This window comes from Borostomias antarcticus, assembly GCF_949987555.1.
Source record: "Borostomias antarcticus genome assembly, chromosome: 9".
NCBI classification, from domain to species: Eukaryota; Metazoa; Chordata; class Actinopteri; order Stomiiformes; family Stomiidae; genus Borostomias; species Borostomias antarcticus.
Window position 1 is genome coordinate 11,462,147 of NC_140242.1, and position 17,455 is coordinate 11,479,601.

Here is a 17,455-nt window from a genome sequence, read left to right on the forward strand (position 1 = left end):
ATGGAAGGGGCGCAGAGAATTAGTCTGGTTGATCCATTTATCATTATCGAAGAGCAGAGAAAGGAACCAGTGTGTTTTTCATTTTTTCGATTTACTGACTTCAAACACCTTCCACCATATTCATGCAGGTCATACACATGCTCAAGGCAATGGTTCACCGATCTATCAAAGGAAAAAAAGCTTGTCTGCTGACGAGTTAACATGAAGGCTATGAACGTAGCCGCCTCGGGCTCTGATTAGTCTGGATGTCAAAAGCTTTGATAGGCATGGCTTTCCATGGCTTCAATCTACAAAACATATTTACAACATGGATAACATCTACAAGAAATCTACACTTTTTTCAATGGGGGGCTTTATTGTCAAAATTGTGTCTTGTAAATTGACCAGTCCCCCCCATGCCACCGTTCCTTCCCAACCCCTCAACCAGACCCCCCCCCCTCGCTCCGCCTCCCTCCCTCCCTCCCTCCCCAGGTCCAGCCCACCAAGCCCAACGGTCCAAAGCCGACCAGAATGCAGCTCCTAAGTGTTAAGACTGGGGGCACAGACTGAACTGAACAACTCAATGACAGTTCTCCAAAAAACGGTTCTTCCAACCATGTGCAATGGGTCTTCTTCTCCCCCACTTCCAACTTCTTCACTCTCAAAACTTCTAAGTTCTCAAACCATGAAGGAATTCTGATTCTTCAGCTTTTCAAGTTCTTTAATTTGCTGTCTCAAAAATAGTATCCTGGGGGGAAGGTTGGGAGAGAGAAATGTTAGTTAGACAGATGTATTCTTCATTCAACTCTCAGATGCCAGGTAAAAGAGAAGGGAGAACTCTTTCTTTACCTCTGCTCACGCAATGTCGCTTGGATTTCACAGACTCTGACTAAGGATCTGAGATTTTTGAGCTCGGTGCAATTTTCAGACATGTAGATGCTGCCCATGGTGTGAGCTTCCTCACGTAGTCTGGACGCCTGCCACACAAAGACAACACGGTTCACTTCACACTCCGGCGACCGGTAACGTAGCATCAGCCTGAAATCCGCCCGGCAACAGCAGAACTGATCAGTGTCTTTTAATATTGTTAATAGGACATATGGCACGCTCACCCCTCCTCAAGTCTTCAACTCAACAACAATGGGTGCAGATTGTAGAGCATACGTTTACCAGAAAGGGGGGAATCCGCACTCTCAAATACGTTTTAACTGCTTTTAATGCAAAGATACAGCAGACAATGAACGGACGCGCTTCAGCCCTCCGGCCTTTGTCAATGTTGAGGGCTGAAACGCGTCCGTTCATTGTCTGCTGTATATGTGCATTAAAAGCAGTTTAGTTTAGTTTATTTCATTTAAAAAAATTACAATGTGCACACACATTAATTGTTTACAAGAAATAAAAAGATGGTGCAAAATGGCAAAATGCTAATTTCCATCTGTAGTCCTCATACAACAAACAAACACAATTAAAAAACAACACAATCTTAAAAGTAGAGGACAGTAAGCATGGCTAACTACACAAGTTAAAACGTATTTGAGTGCGGATTCCCCCTCCCCTTTTTTTCCTTTTAATATTATTCCCTGGGTTAGTGCGGTGCCCTACCTGTTTCTCTGCATGGTCTGCCGGCCAGCCCTGGACATGTTTGATGAGACTCTCGTTGAAGTGGACCGCGAGGGTGGGGGTGAAGGAGCAGGACGTCCGAGTGGAGGAGCTGGTGGGGGCAGAGGCTGAGGGAAGGGGGGCACTGCTGCTGCTGCTGGGGGTGATGTGGTTGGGACCTGGGGAGGGACTCCTCTGGCTCCTGGGGGGAAGGGGGGTTGGCGCAGGACAGGACAAGGTCAGAATGACTTGAGATAAAATGGGCTGACCCTGAAACGAAACCCTATTTGATAAGAGGTTTGAATAAGGAACATTAATACCTGTAATTATTAAAAACATGAGGAACAGTAAAGTTCTTCAGGGTGATAAGAAAAAAAAAAATCTATAATCAATGATTAAATACATGCTATTCCATAATCTGCCAGCAGGTGGCACCACATTACATTTGAGAGAAACATCAGGACATGTCTCCTGCAGATGGTGCTGTGTGACTAGAGAGCTGAGACACAGCCTCTTCACCAACACCTCCCCCAATCTCCCTTATCCCTTACAATAATCGAGGTAGTAGAACAGGTGAGCAGGGGAGGGGATGAATACTACTCCTCTAGTGGAAGAGAGGGGTGGGGGTGGCACTATTCCTCCTAGTGGAGGGACGGGGGAGGACAACACTACTCCTCCTAGTGGGAAGGAGGGGGGGAGGACAACACTACTCCTCCTCCAGAGGCGGCCTCACCCGTGGCGCTGTAGGGTGCGGGGGGAGGCGGAGGTGTCGTGGCCGTGCTGCTTGTCACTGGGGACAGTCTGCTGCGGGGCGGAGCCCTGCTTCACCACCGGAGTGCTCACCTGGAACGACGGAGAGACGGAGTTAGCCCACACGCACGCACACACACACACACAGAGAACTAGAAGAGAGGGTAAGACACACACACAGGGTAGGAAACTTTAAACACACCAAGACAAGAGAGGAACCGGACTGCCTTGGGACTCTAACTGGCCCAGGTGAGAGAGATATGACGCATCTCTGCGGTTCTACCTTGGTCTAGGACAAAGTGGGTATGGATTGTTCTCTGCGGTCCTACCTTGGTCTAGGACAAAGTGGGTATGGATTGTTCTCTGCGGTTCTACCTTGGTCTAGGACAAAGTGGGTATGGATTGTTCTCTGCGGTCCTACCTTGGTCTAGGACAAAGTGGGTATGGATTGTTCTCTGCGATCCTACCTTGGTCTGGGAGACTACGGGGGGTGTGGAGAGGAGGGGCTTCAGCTGCCCAGCGTTGGTCTGTGGCGTGCTGATCCTGGGAGACACGTAAGACCGGGGAGACGAGGCGTCCGACGTTAACGACATGGGGGACTGGTTGGACTGCTGGGCTGCTGGCGTCAGCACAGGCGGCCGGGGGAGAACAGGAGTCAGTGACAACAGTCCCCAGACGAGAGACAGCCAGAACACTGCATGTACAAAACACCACCGCCCACTGTATTTTTTGATTCGCCGATATTGCTTTGTTTGTTTGTAGTTTGGTGATAGCTGAAAATGAAGCCCACATTAAAAAGTAGACCCCCCTCCCCCCGAAAAACAAAAAGCTTTGCCAATAAAGCTTTGTGAATCTTGAAGAGAGTTTGTGTTCTTTTCGTGGGGTGAGGAGCAAGGTTGGCATGGCTCCTACCTTGGCTGGACAGCTGAGCAGCCTGGGAGAGTAGAGTTGTGATGTTGAAGGCCGAGGGGCCGGCCGTGAGGATCTTATGGAGCATCGATTGTAACGAGGCCTGGGTCACCGCAGCTGTGAGGACTAGAGACGAGGAGATTGGGATGATAGGGAGAGAGAATACGACAGAGGGAGAGAAGCAGAGAGAAGGGGGAGGGGGGCAACAGAAAAAAGTCAAAAGAGGCCCAAACTGCAGCAGCTGAGATGCTCTGTCTATCTGTGTTCTGGTCTTGGTGGAACTCCAGACATCTTGCTACGAGCCTCCAAGCCCATTCATTCCACATCTAAAATCTAGGCGGAGGGGGTTAGAGAAGGTATCTGGACTCCACCCCACTGTTTTCCAGTTCAGCAGCAGACTGAGCTACAGCAGAGAGAGAGACAGAGAGAGAGTGAGACAGAGACAGAGACAGAGAGAGAGAGAGAGAGAGAGAGAGAGAGAGAGAGAGAGAGAGAGAGAGAGAGACGTGACTGCAGAGGATCAGTCCACATCAACCTCTGATGTTGTTAAATCAATCGCACCTCAACTCGGAGAAAAATACCTCAATTTATAATTACAGGACTCGACGGGTCTTTAACTAACCACACGACACATACAGGTACTCACAGATGAGCGGTTACACAGCGCACACACACATACACGATGCAGGGGTCGCCGGTGGAAATTTTCCCCTGCATTTCTCCCATCCAAGCCATCCTCCTCCAGGGGCATCCAGGAGCAGTGGGCAGCCATTGCTCATGGCGCCCGGGACCAAGTCCAAGTGCTCAGTCCAAGTCCTGGTCAGGGACCGGACTAAAGAGCATCTGTTCTTCTGGATGTTTTGCATATTGGGGTTCTTGGAAGGAAACCCTTGCAAACATGAGGAGAACATGCAAACTCCACACAGAAAGGCCCGGGACATCGTCTCAAGCGGGAATTGAACCAAGGACCTTCTTGCTGTGAGGCAACAGTGCCAAGTACATATAGGCAGGCTCTCCACCAACACCCCCTCCCCAAAATACATTTCCCATCAGATCTGCACAAATCACATCTATTTTGGATTCAAAGCAGCGAATTTTGCTGAAAGGTGAAGTTTGCATGCCTCTGTACAACAGTTACAAAATACATCTCACTGGCTGTCTTAAGTTCTTGCCAATGAGAGGGGAGATGTATGGGGGGTAAAAAAAGTAACCTGCTGGAAAAACACTTTTTTTAGTCTAATCTGAAGACTTAAAACAAGATCCTCATGGCCCTAAGCTTCACTCACACCTCCTCGAGGGCACCAGCCATCTCTCCTCATGTTTCCTGCTGTGCTGCTGAGTATGAGAGATCCCCTAGAAAGAGACAGCATCAGCAGGAGAACACTGACACACTTTTGGCATGGTCTGTTCACACACACCTCTCTTTTACAAGGGGGTACCGGGGACAAGAAAGGCAGCAAACGGCATATACAACAGCAGACAATACAACTAATATGAATACATTCCCAAAAAAAAGGGAACACGCGTGCGCGAACATTCCAAACAACATCCATCATCTCTACTGAGCACTAGCCTCCTAGAAGCATCTCCACACTAGGGTTAAATCCTGGTTCCTCCCAGGATTTGCGGCTCTCTTTCCCGGTATTCACAGGAAAAATATTAATGTTTTTCATTTTATGGTGTGGAGCGCACACAGTGCACACAACTCTAGAGGCGTGTTTGTGTGTTGTTTGTCATCTAAACGAACACAGTTTAAATGGCAATAATAATCAGTAGCTTGTACTTCAGTAATGCTCGGATGTAGCCTACGTGATCCAACTGCAGGTTAGCACTAACAGCCAGCCTGGTTATACACAATAAACTTAAGACATTTAATTCGTTAAATTCACCATGAGGTCACTGCTCCGAAATGATCACTCAATGCTCAATGTTTACAGAATATTCATTTTGCAGTAATTCGTAGAACAGTTCACCACAAAAAATCTTAATTGTTTTTATAAAGCGACTGTGACAGCCTGTGCAATTAAATGTCTCGAAAAATAAAAAACAGGTTTGCATGGCATCCATAATATGAGAAAAACAGAGGTAGGTCCTTTTTTTAATAAAGTACGCCTAAAATTAAATAGGCCTAATTTATGTTTTTGGTTGCTTGGGAAACATTTCCACACGAAGCTGGAGTGGCTGGACATAGCCTATGGGATGTTGTAGGGTATAGCCCACGCACGCGGTAGCCTACGGTACGTCGTGCAGAAAATAGACATGCACGTCACTACGCACACACTGTGTGCAGAGATTGCAATAACATCATGCAGCTCAGCTGTTAAAATAATAATTAAAACCCATGCTAATGGATTTTTGGGTCAAATTATTAATTCAATTATTAATTAGGGCCCGAGCCCGAGCACTGGTGGTGCGAGGCCCTATTGAATTTCGAAGGATTCTTCTTCTTCTTCTTCTCCACAAACAAATGCCATTTTGGCGGCCTAAACATCAATGAAAACGGATGAAACTTTGCAGATACGTCAGTCCTGGTGAAAAATTTGATAATTCATGGGTGCCGGAAATGGGCGTGGCAAAACGGCTCAAGAGCGCCCCCTGGAATATTTAAAATGGCGAGCCCCACCTTTCAGTTTGATGTAAGCGAACGAAATTCGGTGGGCATATGTAGTTCATCGAGACACACTTAAATGTCTCTTGGAGCTATACCCAACATGCAACAGGAAGTCCGCCATTTTGCTTTTAATGTGCCATTTTGTCCTTGTTTTTACCATTTCCATGCCTCATACTTCAACGAACTCCTCCTACATATTTCATCCGATCAACTTCATATTCAGTCAGCTTCATCTTAAGACCTTTGTGATCAAAAGTTAGTAAAAATTGGGTTTTCACCAAACACCCTTGCCGTGGCGCCCCACCAAAGTTTGACATTTCGCCATAAAACACGAAGTCCTCATAACTCCTCCATACATTATCCAATTTGTCCGATATATCTCACGCTTCATGACGGTTCTGTCCTGAACACATACATCTATGTGTCAGTATTGCGTCATACTTTTGCGCCACCTATTGGTGAGACAGGAAGTCCTCATAACTCCTACATACATTATCCGATTTGCACCAAATTGCTGACGATTCATGAAGGTCGCATTCTGAACACATCTATGCGTCGGTATTGAGTCACACTTACAGCGCCACCTACTGGCGAAACAGGAAGTACTCATAACTCCTACATACGTTATCCGATTTACTCAATTTCTCAGGGTTGATGAAGGTCACGTCCTGAACACATCTGTAGGTCAGTATTGAGTCATACTTATAGCGCTGCCTACAGGTCAAGCAGGAAGTCATCATAACTCCTACATACATTATCCGATTTACACAACATTTCTCACGCTTCATCAAGGTACTGTCCTGAACACATCTATGCATTAGTATTGAGTCACGGCTAGAGCACCACCTACTGGTGAATGGAAGTTTCTCTCAGTACAGGACACCGAAATAGCACAGCCTTTAATGGTGCAGCACCCCGACACGTGTGGGGTGCGAGGGCCCGCTCAATGCTGCTCGCAGCCCTAGTTATTATTCAAATTTAAATTCCTGTTTTCCCGCTGTTCATTTCCCGGGAAACGAGAAATGGTTCCGAGGACGGGTCCCGGGAATACCGGTAGTACCGATTTAACTCTACTCCACACCTCTTTAACAACATCCGTCACTAGGGTCCTGAACTCCCAGAGCGAGTAGCACCAGCACCCAGAGAGGAGACTGCCAGGACTGCCACGTTATCGGTGCACAGTAAGAGAAAGATGTACTTCCCCACTCAGTGCTAGAGACCATGGGGACTTTTAAAAGGCAGCCTGCCAGACGGTTATCTGCTGGCTGCTAATGTAGGAGGAGGTGAACTTGGATTAAACACAGAAAAAAAAAAAACTAAAAATGTGCCGTCAGCCCAACAGGCTTTACTGCAGAGTGGCTGTCCACTAGTCAGTGGCAGCCCCTGAGGGAATCTTTATGTGAGCAGAGGAGTGGAGTCGGGTTAACAATCTCCTACTCAACGTAAGCAAAACCGAGGAGCTGATAGTGAACTACAGGAGGCGGGAGGGGCGCACCGCACAAGCGTGGTCGTGAAGCGGCTCTTCAGCCTCCGGCAGCTAGGGAGTTTCCCCGTGGACTCCAGGACACTTTGCGACATCTACAGGTGAAGCATCGAGAGTTTCCTGACTGGCAGCATCAAGGCCCGGGGCGGCAGCTACACCGCCCTCGACCACAAAGCTCTGGGGGTGGTCAGAGCAGCACAGCGCGTGACCAGCACTGAGCTGCCAGCTGTCCAGGACCTCTACAGCCAGTGCTGCAGGAGGAAGGCCCAGCGGGTCCTCTCTGTCCCCGGCCATTCCAGCCACTGACCTTTCACGCAGGGCTCTAAGGTGCGACCATTTTACTCGCATTTGTGACTGAAAATAGTTTTGTGCGATCAGAAAAAATCATTTAGGAGCACACTGTGCGAGTACTGTTTTCAACTATTTCACTCACATTTTGCGTCTAAAATAAATCTGTGCAAATTGGATCAAACTAGAGTCAAAGTTTCGCGCACCTGTATACAAAACTACAAGTCCCACAACTTTTTATTACAAGTCCCACGACTGCAACCTGCAAGACGCGCAGAACTCTTGGGATGATGCGCGATGACAGCTCAGCTGCCCTCACTCAAAAACGACTGTGCAGACGCCGAATGTCCCTGCCAGTAATGTTAACAAAAGAGAAAATGAAGCCCATTCAATCGTATTTTGCCCGGCAAAGTGGAACCAAGGAGGGAGAGGAATTCGGTGAGGCCCAGCTGGGGGAGTCGAGTCACTCAAAAATCTTTGTTTACACAAAGTTCTATTGATTGGATTAGATTCAACATTGCACCATAGCCTACCAGTAACTTACTGGATCCACATCAAAACGCAATGAAATGCCTTGACATCGTAAAAAGCGTTTTTTCTTCCTGAAATGCATTGCCATAACGATCCAATGACATGTTCCTTTGCATCTACATGAAACTAAGCTTTTCCACTGATTTGACAATTTTTTTAGGATTATTTGCGAAGATATTTACGTTTTATCACGTTTTTTCACGGCACCGGCAGCTACCTTTCATATCACTGCCTTGGTTCACAAAGTATTGTGTGAGTTTTCATCTACCCCTCAGTTTCAAGTCGACATCTGAAAACCCTAGTTTTGGAGGGCTGTTTGAACGTCCACTAGCCCTCGATATGCTCCCTAGTCCTAGAAGCTAAAAGTAATGGGACACCCTACGCGTGAACGCGCAAAATGTAGGGGTGGGGCCAAGGGCTAGGGCTAAGGGGGGTATTGGGATTGGGCCATAGTCTTCATTAGGACCAATGCACCTGATGAAGTGTGTGGGAATAGTATAGCAGGAGAAGATGAGAGCTCCTATGGTGAGCAGGTTATTATTGTTTATTGTTGTTGGCAGTAGGCCTAATGTGTGTGTTGCTAATAAAAATGTGTTATTTGAAATTTTACGTTGCGCTCCTAAATTTCTTTCTGTGCTCCTAAATTTTTTCATTTAGGAGCACATGTGCTCCTAGTGAAAAATGTTAGCTTAGAGCCCTGCTTTCATGCTCCTCTTACCATCTGGCAGGCGCTACCGGAGCTCCTGCACCCAAGGTAGCAGGGTTCAGAGACCGTCTCTCTGCCCACAAGCCATCAGGCTACTGAACTGCTGATACGGACACATGCATGCACAAACGCGCGCAAACACACGCACACACACCAGTAACAAAATGGCATACACACACCATGACTGGACCTTTAGGGTGTGTGTCCACCAGCAAGCTGTATGTAGCTGCTCAGAGCGCACTAGAGCTGGAGTTTAGAGCTGGCTAGGCTACTGATGTTTTACACCTACGTTAGCAATGAGTGTTGTGTTTTTGCAGCCTACAGATTAACTAGCCAAGTTAAGAAAGCTAGCTAATGTTAGCTAGGGCTAACATTTGCAGTCTCTGCAGTTTTGCCAAAAACCGACCGTTGTCATCATCTTAACAGCCTTTTACATCCTATGCTCCAGCCCAAAAACTTCAACTTTTATCAACTGCAAACACAGTTTAGAGCTCATGGCATTGCTTAGAACACAGCTCTCGTCTCTATAGCACCCTAGAGCTCATTACCCATTGTAAACAATGAGAAAACAGCGCCAGCTCTAAAATACAACTTGCCAGTGGACACACACCCTTACCCTGCACAATTAAGCCACGGATAACTACTGTTTACATCGTCATCACTAATCATTCTAACTTCATATCAGTATTGCATTGTTCCTCTGATATCAGTATTGCAGTGTTGCACTGTTATTCTCTTATTTATTCTTCTTTAGGTAAATACTTGTTATACCATTTTATTGTTCTATTTTAATTACTTATGCCTTATTTTACGTACATGCATTATTTTTTACTCATGCAAAGTTGAGTTGGCTCTGAGGACAAGAGCGTCATTACTGGCAATGATGCTTGCATTTTTATGAAGTTACACGAAAACAATCTATGCAGCCTGCACTCTTGAGCACAATGAACGCCCCCCTCCGCCCCCAAAAAACTGAAGACAAGCCAATTATATAGCTCTCCAGTCAGTTTGCTAAGCCACTGCAACAGTGCATGAGCACGTGCACTTCACCAGAACGCAGCCATAAAGCAGGTGACTGGGTTCGCCGCAAAGTATGAATCCTGTAGGGTTTTATTGATCATTTTATGAAATCCATTGACTTGTATTGAAGCGACATTTGTAGATGTGTAGATCAATCCGCAGAGGGGATTCAGGAAGCGGAACTACTTACGGTAGCTATTGTTATTGTTTATGTTGCTAGGCTACCTAGTTTGTGGAGGTTTACACACATGTGCTGCGACTTAATAGTTCTATGCTAAATATTTTAAAAAGCCTTTCCAGATGAACTAGAATCTTCCTTTATGGCAAATTATATATCAGAACACTAACTAACACCTCGGTGAGTTTCTTGTCTTTGAAATTGAGTGTTGTCATAGAATTTACAACTGGCCTCAAGACCTTTCTATTCCAAACACCTTAAACCTTTGTCCTCTCTCTCATTTTGTAACTCAACCGTTCACATAGCTGTGCTAACCTACAGGATGACCTCCAGGAGGTCCACACACCTAGAACTCTGTCTACTCCAGAATAACCATCCTTTGTCCCTTTGTCTCCAAAAAATTACCGCCTTTTCTCATGTCACGTGTCTGTATTCTCGACCACGCCTGCCATTTCATAAGATGTACAATGGATTAGCCAATCACATCCTCAAAGCGATATACCTGTGTTTTGCTTGAGAATAAAGGCCGCCCGGGACTGCGCCCTGGATGGGAGGTCCGAAAGACTCGAGCGATTGTGTTAATTATGAATACCAATACTAGTTCGCTGTCTGGCCCAGCTAAGATTGTTGCGCAAAGGTTTTGGGATGATGCTTGTATGCAGTTTTCGCTATGGGCGAGATATTCAGATTTTCCCCTGTCCGGTACACTCTCGATTCTCAAGTTAGCGACGGTTAGAGCTCAGTTACAGGCGTTTGAGATGACTAAGTTAGGAAGGGAGCATAGGAATGCATTCAGGAAGTGGGAAATAGTCCCACGAGTGTTTTTTTTCAAGTCAGAAAGAAGCGTAGCTGAGGAAGTTAATCAGAGAGATGAATATTCAAAGTCCCTTCCCCCTCCTAGTCATTCCGTTTTGAACTCTATCACGCCGACTCGGCACACGCCGACTCGGCACTCAGAGCTCACACATCCTTCCCAAACTATGACTGTTTCACCCGCTGTTGTAGCTGCCGCCCCGCCTCCCAACTCTGCAGGGGTGAAACAAAAACAAAGAGGACGACAAAGGGAGAATAGACAACGTAGTAGTAGGTCTAAGCATATTCATCGGTACAGACAGTGGGAAGGATGAAGCATGTTTCCATTGTGGACAAAATGGTCACTGGATGGCACAGTGTCACAGTTACCGCAAGCTGAATGAAAGGGAGGAGCCTCAGATTTGGGGTCCAGCGCCACCTGCTGGGGTTCCCTTGAACAACCCACAAGGTGGATTTTAACTAGCCAATATAGACCCTTTTTTTAAGGTTAATAAACAGGACAAGACATTTGTAGCTGAGGACGTAAGGTTTGTACATGATGGTGGGAGGATAGATAATGTTTGCCAGTGTCTTAATCTGAACACAGCATCTCCTAACAACCCAATTATATATATTTTTTTAATGTTTATGTTAAATATCTCATGTTTATAGTTTGAGGCACATTCATCGGGTCTGAGTGTTTTTCTGAGTGTTTTTACAGACAACTGTCGTGACGGGTGAATGCCGAACCAGGAGACGGGCACGGGACCGGAGGTGGAGATGGAGGTTACCGGCCTGCTTCCCTACAGATGGGTGACACCTGTGGTTCGTGGGATGCAGGGCCAATGCCATGTCACAGACTCACCGTGAGCGACAGATAAGTATGACATAGGGAAGAGACCATTTCGTCCGAAGGGTGCTCAATACTCTGTCCTTAAATGCAGAAGAGGGAAGTTTTAGATAATTGATATTTTGTTAATTGTAAATGAAGTGGTTTCATTTCAGTGTTATTTTATTTGAGTAATGCATTTTTTCCCCCCATCTGTTTTATACTGACTTCAGGGAATTTTCGTTTTCACCCTTAGGGGGTGTTGTTTTGTTGAGACGAGAATGTTTTTATTTTATTTTTTATTTCATGAAATGGCGAGAGAAATTCTAAGAGCAAAAATCCAATTGCCTTGATCACGACTGGGGACTGGGCGTGTTAAAGTAGTTCTTACACTGCCCCTGATGTCACTGTAGGCTACTGCAGAGCCTAGATCCATACTACTGTCCGATTCGGTAAATGGACAAAAGCTAGGTCCCCTTGACAAAATTACATGGACTGACGAGCCCGACTGGCTCCAACGACGCTTAACAGAAACAAACCTGCTTAAGTATTTCTGACTCCAAAAAGACTTGACTCTGGTAAGAGGACTCGTGTCCTACTTGAAATCAGTGGCAGCTACCACTGGCTATGTTTAAGACCTAGTAGCACTGCGCACGCTGTTTTGTCCATGTCCTGCATGCTGTGTCTGTTCTTCTCTTACAGGGAGAGACATGATGCACTGTTCTTAACTCTGCTTGTTTCTCCAGAAGCCGGAGAGACATGACTGTCAACGTAGTGGAGAAAATCAATAAGCCACGCTCAAACCTTTCAGATATTCTCCTCTCTCACCCTGATTTGTAATGAATGCTAACCGATACTGCATCTTCCATGCTTTCCTTATGTTTTCAAATTAGCACACTGACCAGAACATGTTAGATATTGCTTTACACCAGAGTTCACGTTAATAGATATTGCTTTAAACCAGAGTTCACTGTTTTATGCAGAACAGGGAGACCACACCAGACCAGAGGACTCTCCTCTTGCTCTCCTGTTTTGTCTATGCCGTCTCTCTCATCTGTGGATTCACAGGTCTCTCCTCCCATGTCTATCAAAGACATTGCCGACCTGCAAGACTCTGCTCCCCGTATGAAATCCCCACTAAGGGAAGGCGACCATTCCGGACGCCAGAGAGGGCTTCTTGCATCATCTCCAACCAGGCCATTGGGTCCTGATCCGCGACCTGGGGCCGTACCAGATTCAACTCACCACGCAGACAGCTGCCAGAGTAGCTGAGAGAACTTTGTGGGTCCATGAGAGCCGTTGCGTCCCAGACCAGGGAGCAGACGAGCAGCCTGAGAAGAGGCCAGAAGACATGGAAGAGAAGTAGAAGTAGCGGGTTGAACCTACCCGTCAAAGATGGAACAATCAGGACCATGGCATTCAGGCCTGTGTGGAATAGCTGTCAAAAGTAGCTGAGAGGACGGTCCATGCAGCCGAACCAGAGATCTCAAGAGCAAAGCAGTGGGCCGCCACACTGTCCTCTCCTCTGATGAGCAATCGGAGAGTGACCTTGCCGGTCACCGCCACACTGTCCTCTCCTCTGATAAGCAATCGGAGAGTGACCTTGCCTGTCACCTCCTTCTCGTGGTGAGTTTGAAGAGTTATTTCTTTGGGTTTTTCCTCTAAATTGACCAAGAGGTTTTTTGCCCTTTTTTACACTGGTAACCATTAGGGATGTGCACGGTTAACCGAGTACTGGAGTACCCGAGTAGGCGATCTGCTAGTCGGAAAATAAACACTACTCGGTTAATCTAAAGGCTATACAATATGGCATGTTTGGCCGTGAAAGCGCGCATTTCTGAGCACCTGTGCCCCTTTTCAATTGTTAACAAAGAGGATAGAGCGTTGGCGGCTGCCTGGAGAAAAGCGCTGTATACAGAGTCTTTTTTCGAGCGCTCCGGCTTTTTGAAAACATTGCCATCTCAACTTTTCAGAAAAGCAAGGCAAGTTTATTTATATAGCACATTTCAGCCACAGGGCAATTCAAGGTGCTTTATATGAGACATTAAAAGCATTAAAACAAAAAGCAAGACATTATAGACATTTAAAACAAAAGGCAGGACAAATTAAAAGCATTAAAACAAAAAGCAAGTCATTATAGACATTTAAACAAAAAGGAGGACAAATAGAATACAGGAATAAAAGTTACAGTGCAGTATACTGATAAACATAGCTCCTCTTAGAAAGCAGTGGCAAAAAGAAAAGTCTTCAGGCTTGTTTTAAAAGAACCAAGAGTTGCAGCAGACCTGCAGTTTTCTGGAAGTTTGTTCCAGATATGTGGAGCATAAAAACAATGCTGCTTCTCCGCGTTTTGTTTTAACTCTGGGGACAGAAAGCAGACCTGTGCCAGACGACCTGAGGGGTCTGGATGGTTCATAGCATATGAGCAGATCAGAAATATATTTTGGCCCTAGACCATTCAGTGCTTTATAAACCAATAGCAGTATTTTAAAGTCAATTCTTTGACAGACAGGAAGCCAGTGTAAAGACCTTAGTACTGGTGTGATATGCTCCACTTTCTTAGTCTTAGTGAGGACTCGAGCAGCAGCGTTCTGAATCAGCTGCAGCTGTCTGATCGATTTTTTAGAGAGACCTGTATACATGCCGTTACAGTAGTCGAGTCTACTGAAGATAAACGCATGGACAAGTTTTTCCAAATCCTTCTGGGACATAAATCCTTTGACCCTTGATATATTCTTCAGGTGATAGTAGGCTGACTTTGTAATTGACTTAATGTGGCTGTTGAAATTCAGGTCTGGGTCCATGACTACACCAAGATTTCTGGCTTCGTTTGTGGTTTTTAGCATTACTGATTGAAGTTGAGCACTGACTTTTAATCGTTCTTCTTTGGCTCCAAAGACAATTACTTCAGTTTTATTTTTGTTTAGTTGGAGAAAGTTCTGGCACATCCAATCATTGATTTGTTGAATGCACTTACTCAGCGCTTGTATGGGATTATAGTCTCCTGGTGATATAGTGATATAAATTTGTGTGTCATCTGCATAGCTATGGTAACATATTTTGTTGTTTTCCATAATTTGAGTTAGTGGTCGCATGTAAATGTTGAACAGAAGAGGCCCCAGGATGGAGCCTTGGGGAACTCCACAGGTCATTTTTGTCAGATCAGATTTGTAATTGCCTATAGACACAAAATAATCCCTGTCCTTTAAGTAGGATTCAAACCAATCTAACACTGTACCAGAAATTCCCAACCAATTTTCCAGTCGGCCTAGTAGTATGTTGTGGTCTACCGTGTCGAACGCAGCGCTGAGATCCAGTAATACTAAGACTGAGATTTTGCCATTATCTGTGTTTAAATGGATGTCATTAAATACCTTAATTAGAGCAGTCTCGGTGCTGTGCTGTGGTCGAAAGGCGCTGCCAACATCACTGCGGCTCTTTCAGGTAACCAATGATCAGATATTAGATAGGGCATGACTCGTCAGCTGTCTGGGGATCCCGGGGGACCACCCTGCCTGGCTATAAACGGAATATCTGAAAGTGCACCGATCGTAAAAATAATAAATGCAGCCAGCTGTCAGGGGCAGTGATGACTGATTACTAGTTGACTACTGTCTAGCCAGCTAACTACGTTTTAAAAGCTATATTTATTTACATGGACACAGTTATTGGGTGCAAAGTTACGTGGTCACGAAAACTAGCAATAATTAGCCCATGGGCTTGCTAATGCTAGCTGTCCATGGTTCGGTTTTCCATACTGTTAAGCATTTTCGGATCAAACTACACAGTGGCTTTGCATAGTGTTAAAGCATTTTATGGATCGAGCCTCGGACTTTCAAACATGTTACAGCGTAGGTAGCCTATGAGAGAACTAGTGAGTATAGCCTATATATATGCCACTACATTTGTTTTGTTTTGACAATTAAACGCTGGTACCGGGTCTCTGATTTTGCCGGGTCTCTGATTTTGTTTATCTGCATACTGTGCATAGTAGGCAGTGGTGTGAGGACTTTGTGAATGAATTTCAAGTCTCAACAAAGTGTTTTGTTTTCCTAATTGACTGTTGTCCTAAACTTTGTAGTTCGTCCTCATTGATCAGTCTGTTAGAACTACAAATTCCTCCCTGTGTGACATCACTTCCCTGTCTTCAACCTGAAACTGTCACTTCCTCTTTCACTGTATAACCTAACGACCCCGGCCTCACAAATTCACTCTTGCCGGGATTCACTTCCTGTGCTAGGGTCCGACTCTGCAGAATCGTAACATAGAATAAACTATTGCCTTTGTTTAAAACCAGCTTGATCGACCACTCAGCGTGTTCTTTGACAATCTAACTAAACCAAGGATAAAAATCCTTAACAACTTTGTACTCTGGCTCCACGCAGCACTCCCATCATTTTGCGGTAGGCTATCATGTTGGTAATGAGGTGGTGCTGAAGAAGACAGTGAGTACCAGCACAGGTCCATGCGCGTATAGCCTACTCCTATAGTTTTCAAGCCTGATGAATAAATATTGAATGAATAGGCCTATTGTTCAATAAATCTATTTAGTTTTGCATGGACATTTCTCTAATGAAGGCTTGACGCCGAAACATCCATTATTGTCCTATAAATTGGAAATAGGCAGTGAGTGCTGCGGTTCTTCTGCTTTGTAGATAACGCTAAAAATTCATTCACTTGTTATCCGGCATCGGCAGTAAAGGCTTGGTTTAATACTTAATTTTGATTAGTAAATTAGAGGTCTGGTTGCATATTGTAGGCTTTGAGTTTTCAGAGTAGCCTAACGATAGGCTTAACAAGCTATATGAGCTGGGCATTGCATCCACATTAAAAGGCTGCGTTTTTCGATTCCGATAGTTTCATGAAAACCTGGTTGTGGGTTATTCAATCTGATAAGTAATGCATCCAACCACACATCAGCTTTTAAATATGTTTATTTGCAAGGACATGGAAGAGACATGAAAGCACCGCCACGGTAATAACGGCGGAAAAAAGCGTTTTCCCCTCCAAGAGGGCCGGGGTTAAATGCGCTCTGTCTGGACGGTATCTTTTTTTGAGTAATCGGTTACTCGAGTAGGATCAGGTTAGGTTACTCGGTTTTAAAATTAGTCGAAATTCCCATCCCTAGTAACCATGTCATCTTTTTACCTTGTTTCTGTCGAACTTTAAATCAAGGTTTTTGGTGAATGGTTGTCCACTTTTAGACTAGTAATCATGTCATCTTTTCTACCTTGTTTCCTGTCAAATTTCTGAAACAAGGGAGTTTTGGTGCGTGATTTGCATGTGGAAAGAAAATAATATAATTTTTGTTAAATATTTCACAATAAAATTCCTTTTTACTCTGCGCCACCTAGTGGACAGGAAGAGATTATTTCCTTTCCACATGTATAGCATAGCTGAATGTTTACACTTTGTGTTTGGATTTTATATTAGATTTGTATGTGCCTGGTCAGGCACAAATGGGGGAGATTGTCATAGAATTAACCTCAAGACCTTTCTATTCCAAACACCTTAAACCTTTGTCCTCTCTCTCCTTTTGTAATTCACCACCTCCCTCAACCGTTCACATAGCTGTGCTAACCTACAGGATAACCTCCAGGAGGTCCACACACCTAGAACTCTGTCTACTCCAGAATAACCATCCTTTGTCCCTTTGTCTCCAAGAAATTACCGCCTTTTCTAATGTCACGTCTGTATTCTTGACCACGCCTGCCATTTCATATGACGTACAATGGATTAGCCAATCACATCCTCAAAGCGATATACCTGTGTTTTGCTTG

At 45.2% G+C, this 17,455-nt stretch overlaps 1 protein-coding gene across 3 annotated transcripts in view; it reads right to left on the reverse strand.

Moving 5' to 3' along the window:
* Positions 1-491: 491 nt before the first annotated feature.
* waca (WW domain containing adaptor with coiled-coil a) overlaps positions 492-17,455 on the reverse strand; it is a 39,832-nt gene continuing 22,868 nt past the window's right edge. Inside the window, exons 8-13 of one of the 3 annotated variants that reach the window (XM_084443018.1) lie at positions 3,241-3,363; positions 2,796-2,944; positions 2,312-2,421; positions 1,582-1,780; positions 829-956; positions 492-727 (exon numbers count right to left, since the gene is read on the reverse strand). In XM_084443018.1, the coding sequence (XP_084299144.1) occupies positions 658-727; positions 829-956; positions 1,582-1,780; positions 2,312-2,421; positions 2,796-2,944; positions 3,241-3,363 (779 nt within the window). In that variant the 3' untranslated portion in view covers positions 492-657. Of the gene's footprint in view, positions 728-828; positions 1,018-1,581; positions 1,781-2,311; positions 2,422-2,795; positions 2,948-3,240; positions 3,364-17,455 lie in introns of those variants that run through there. The other 2 variants (XM_084443017.1, XM_084443019.1) reach the window with 2 other exon arrangements.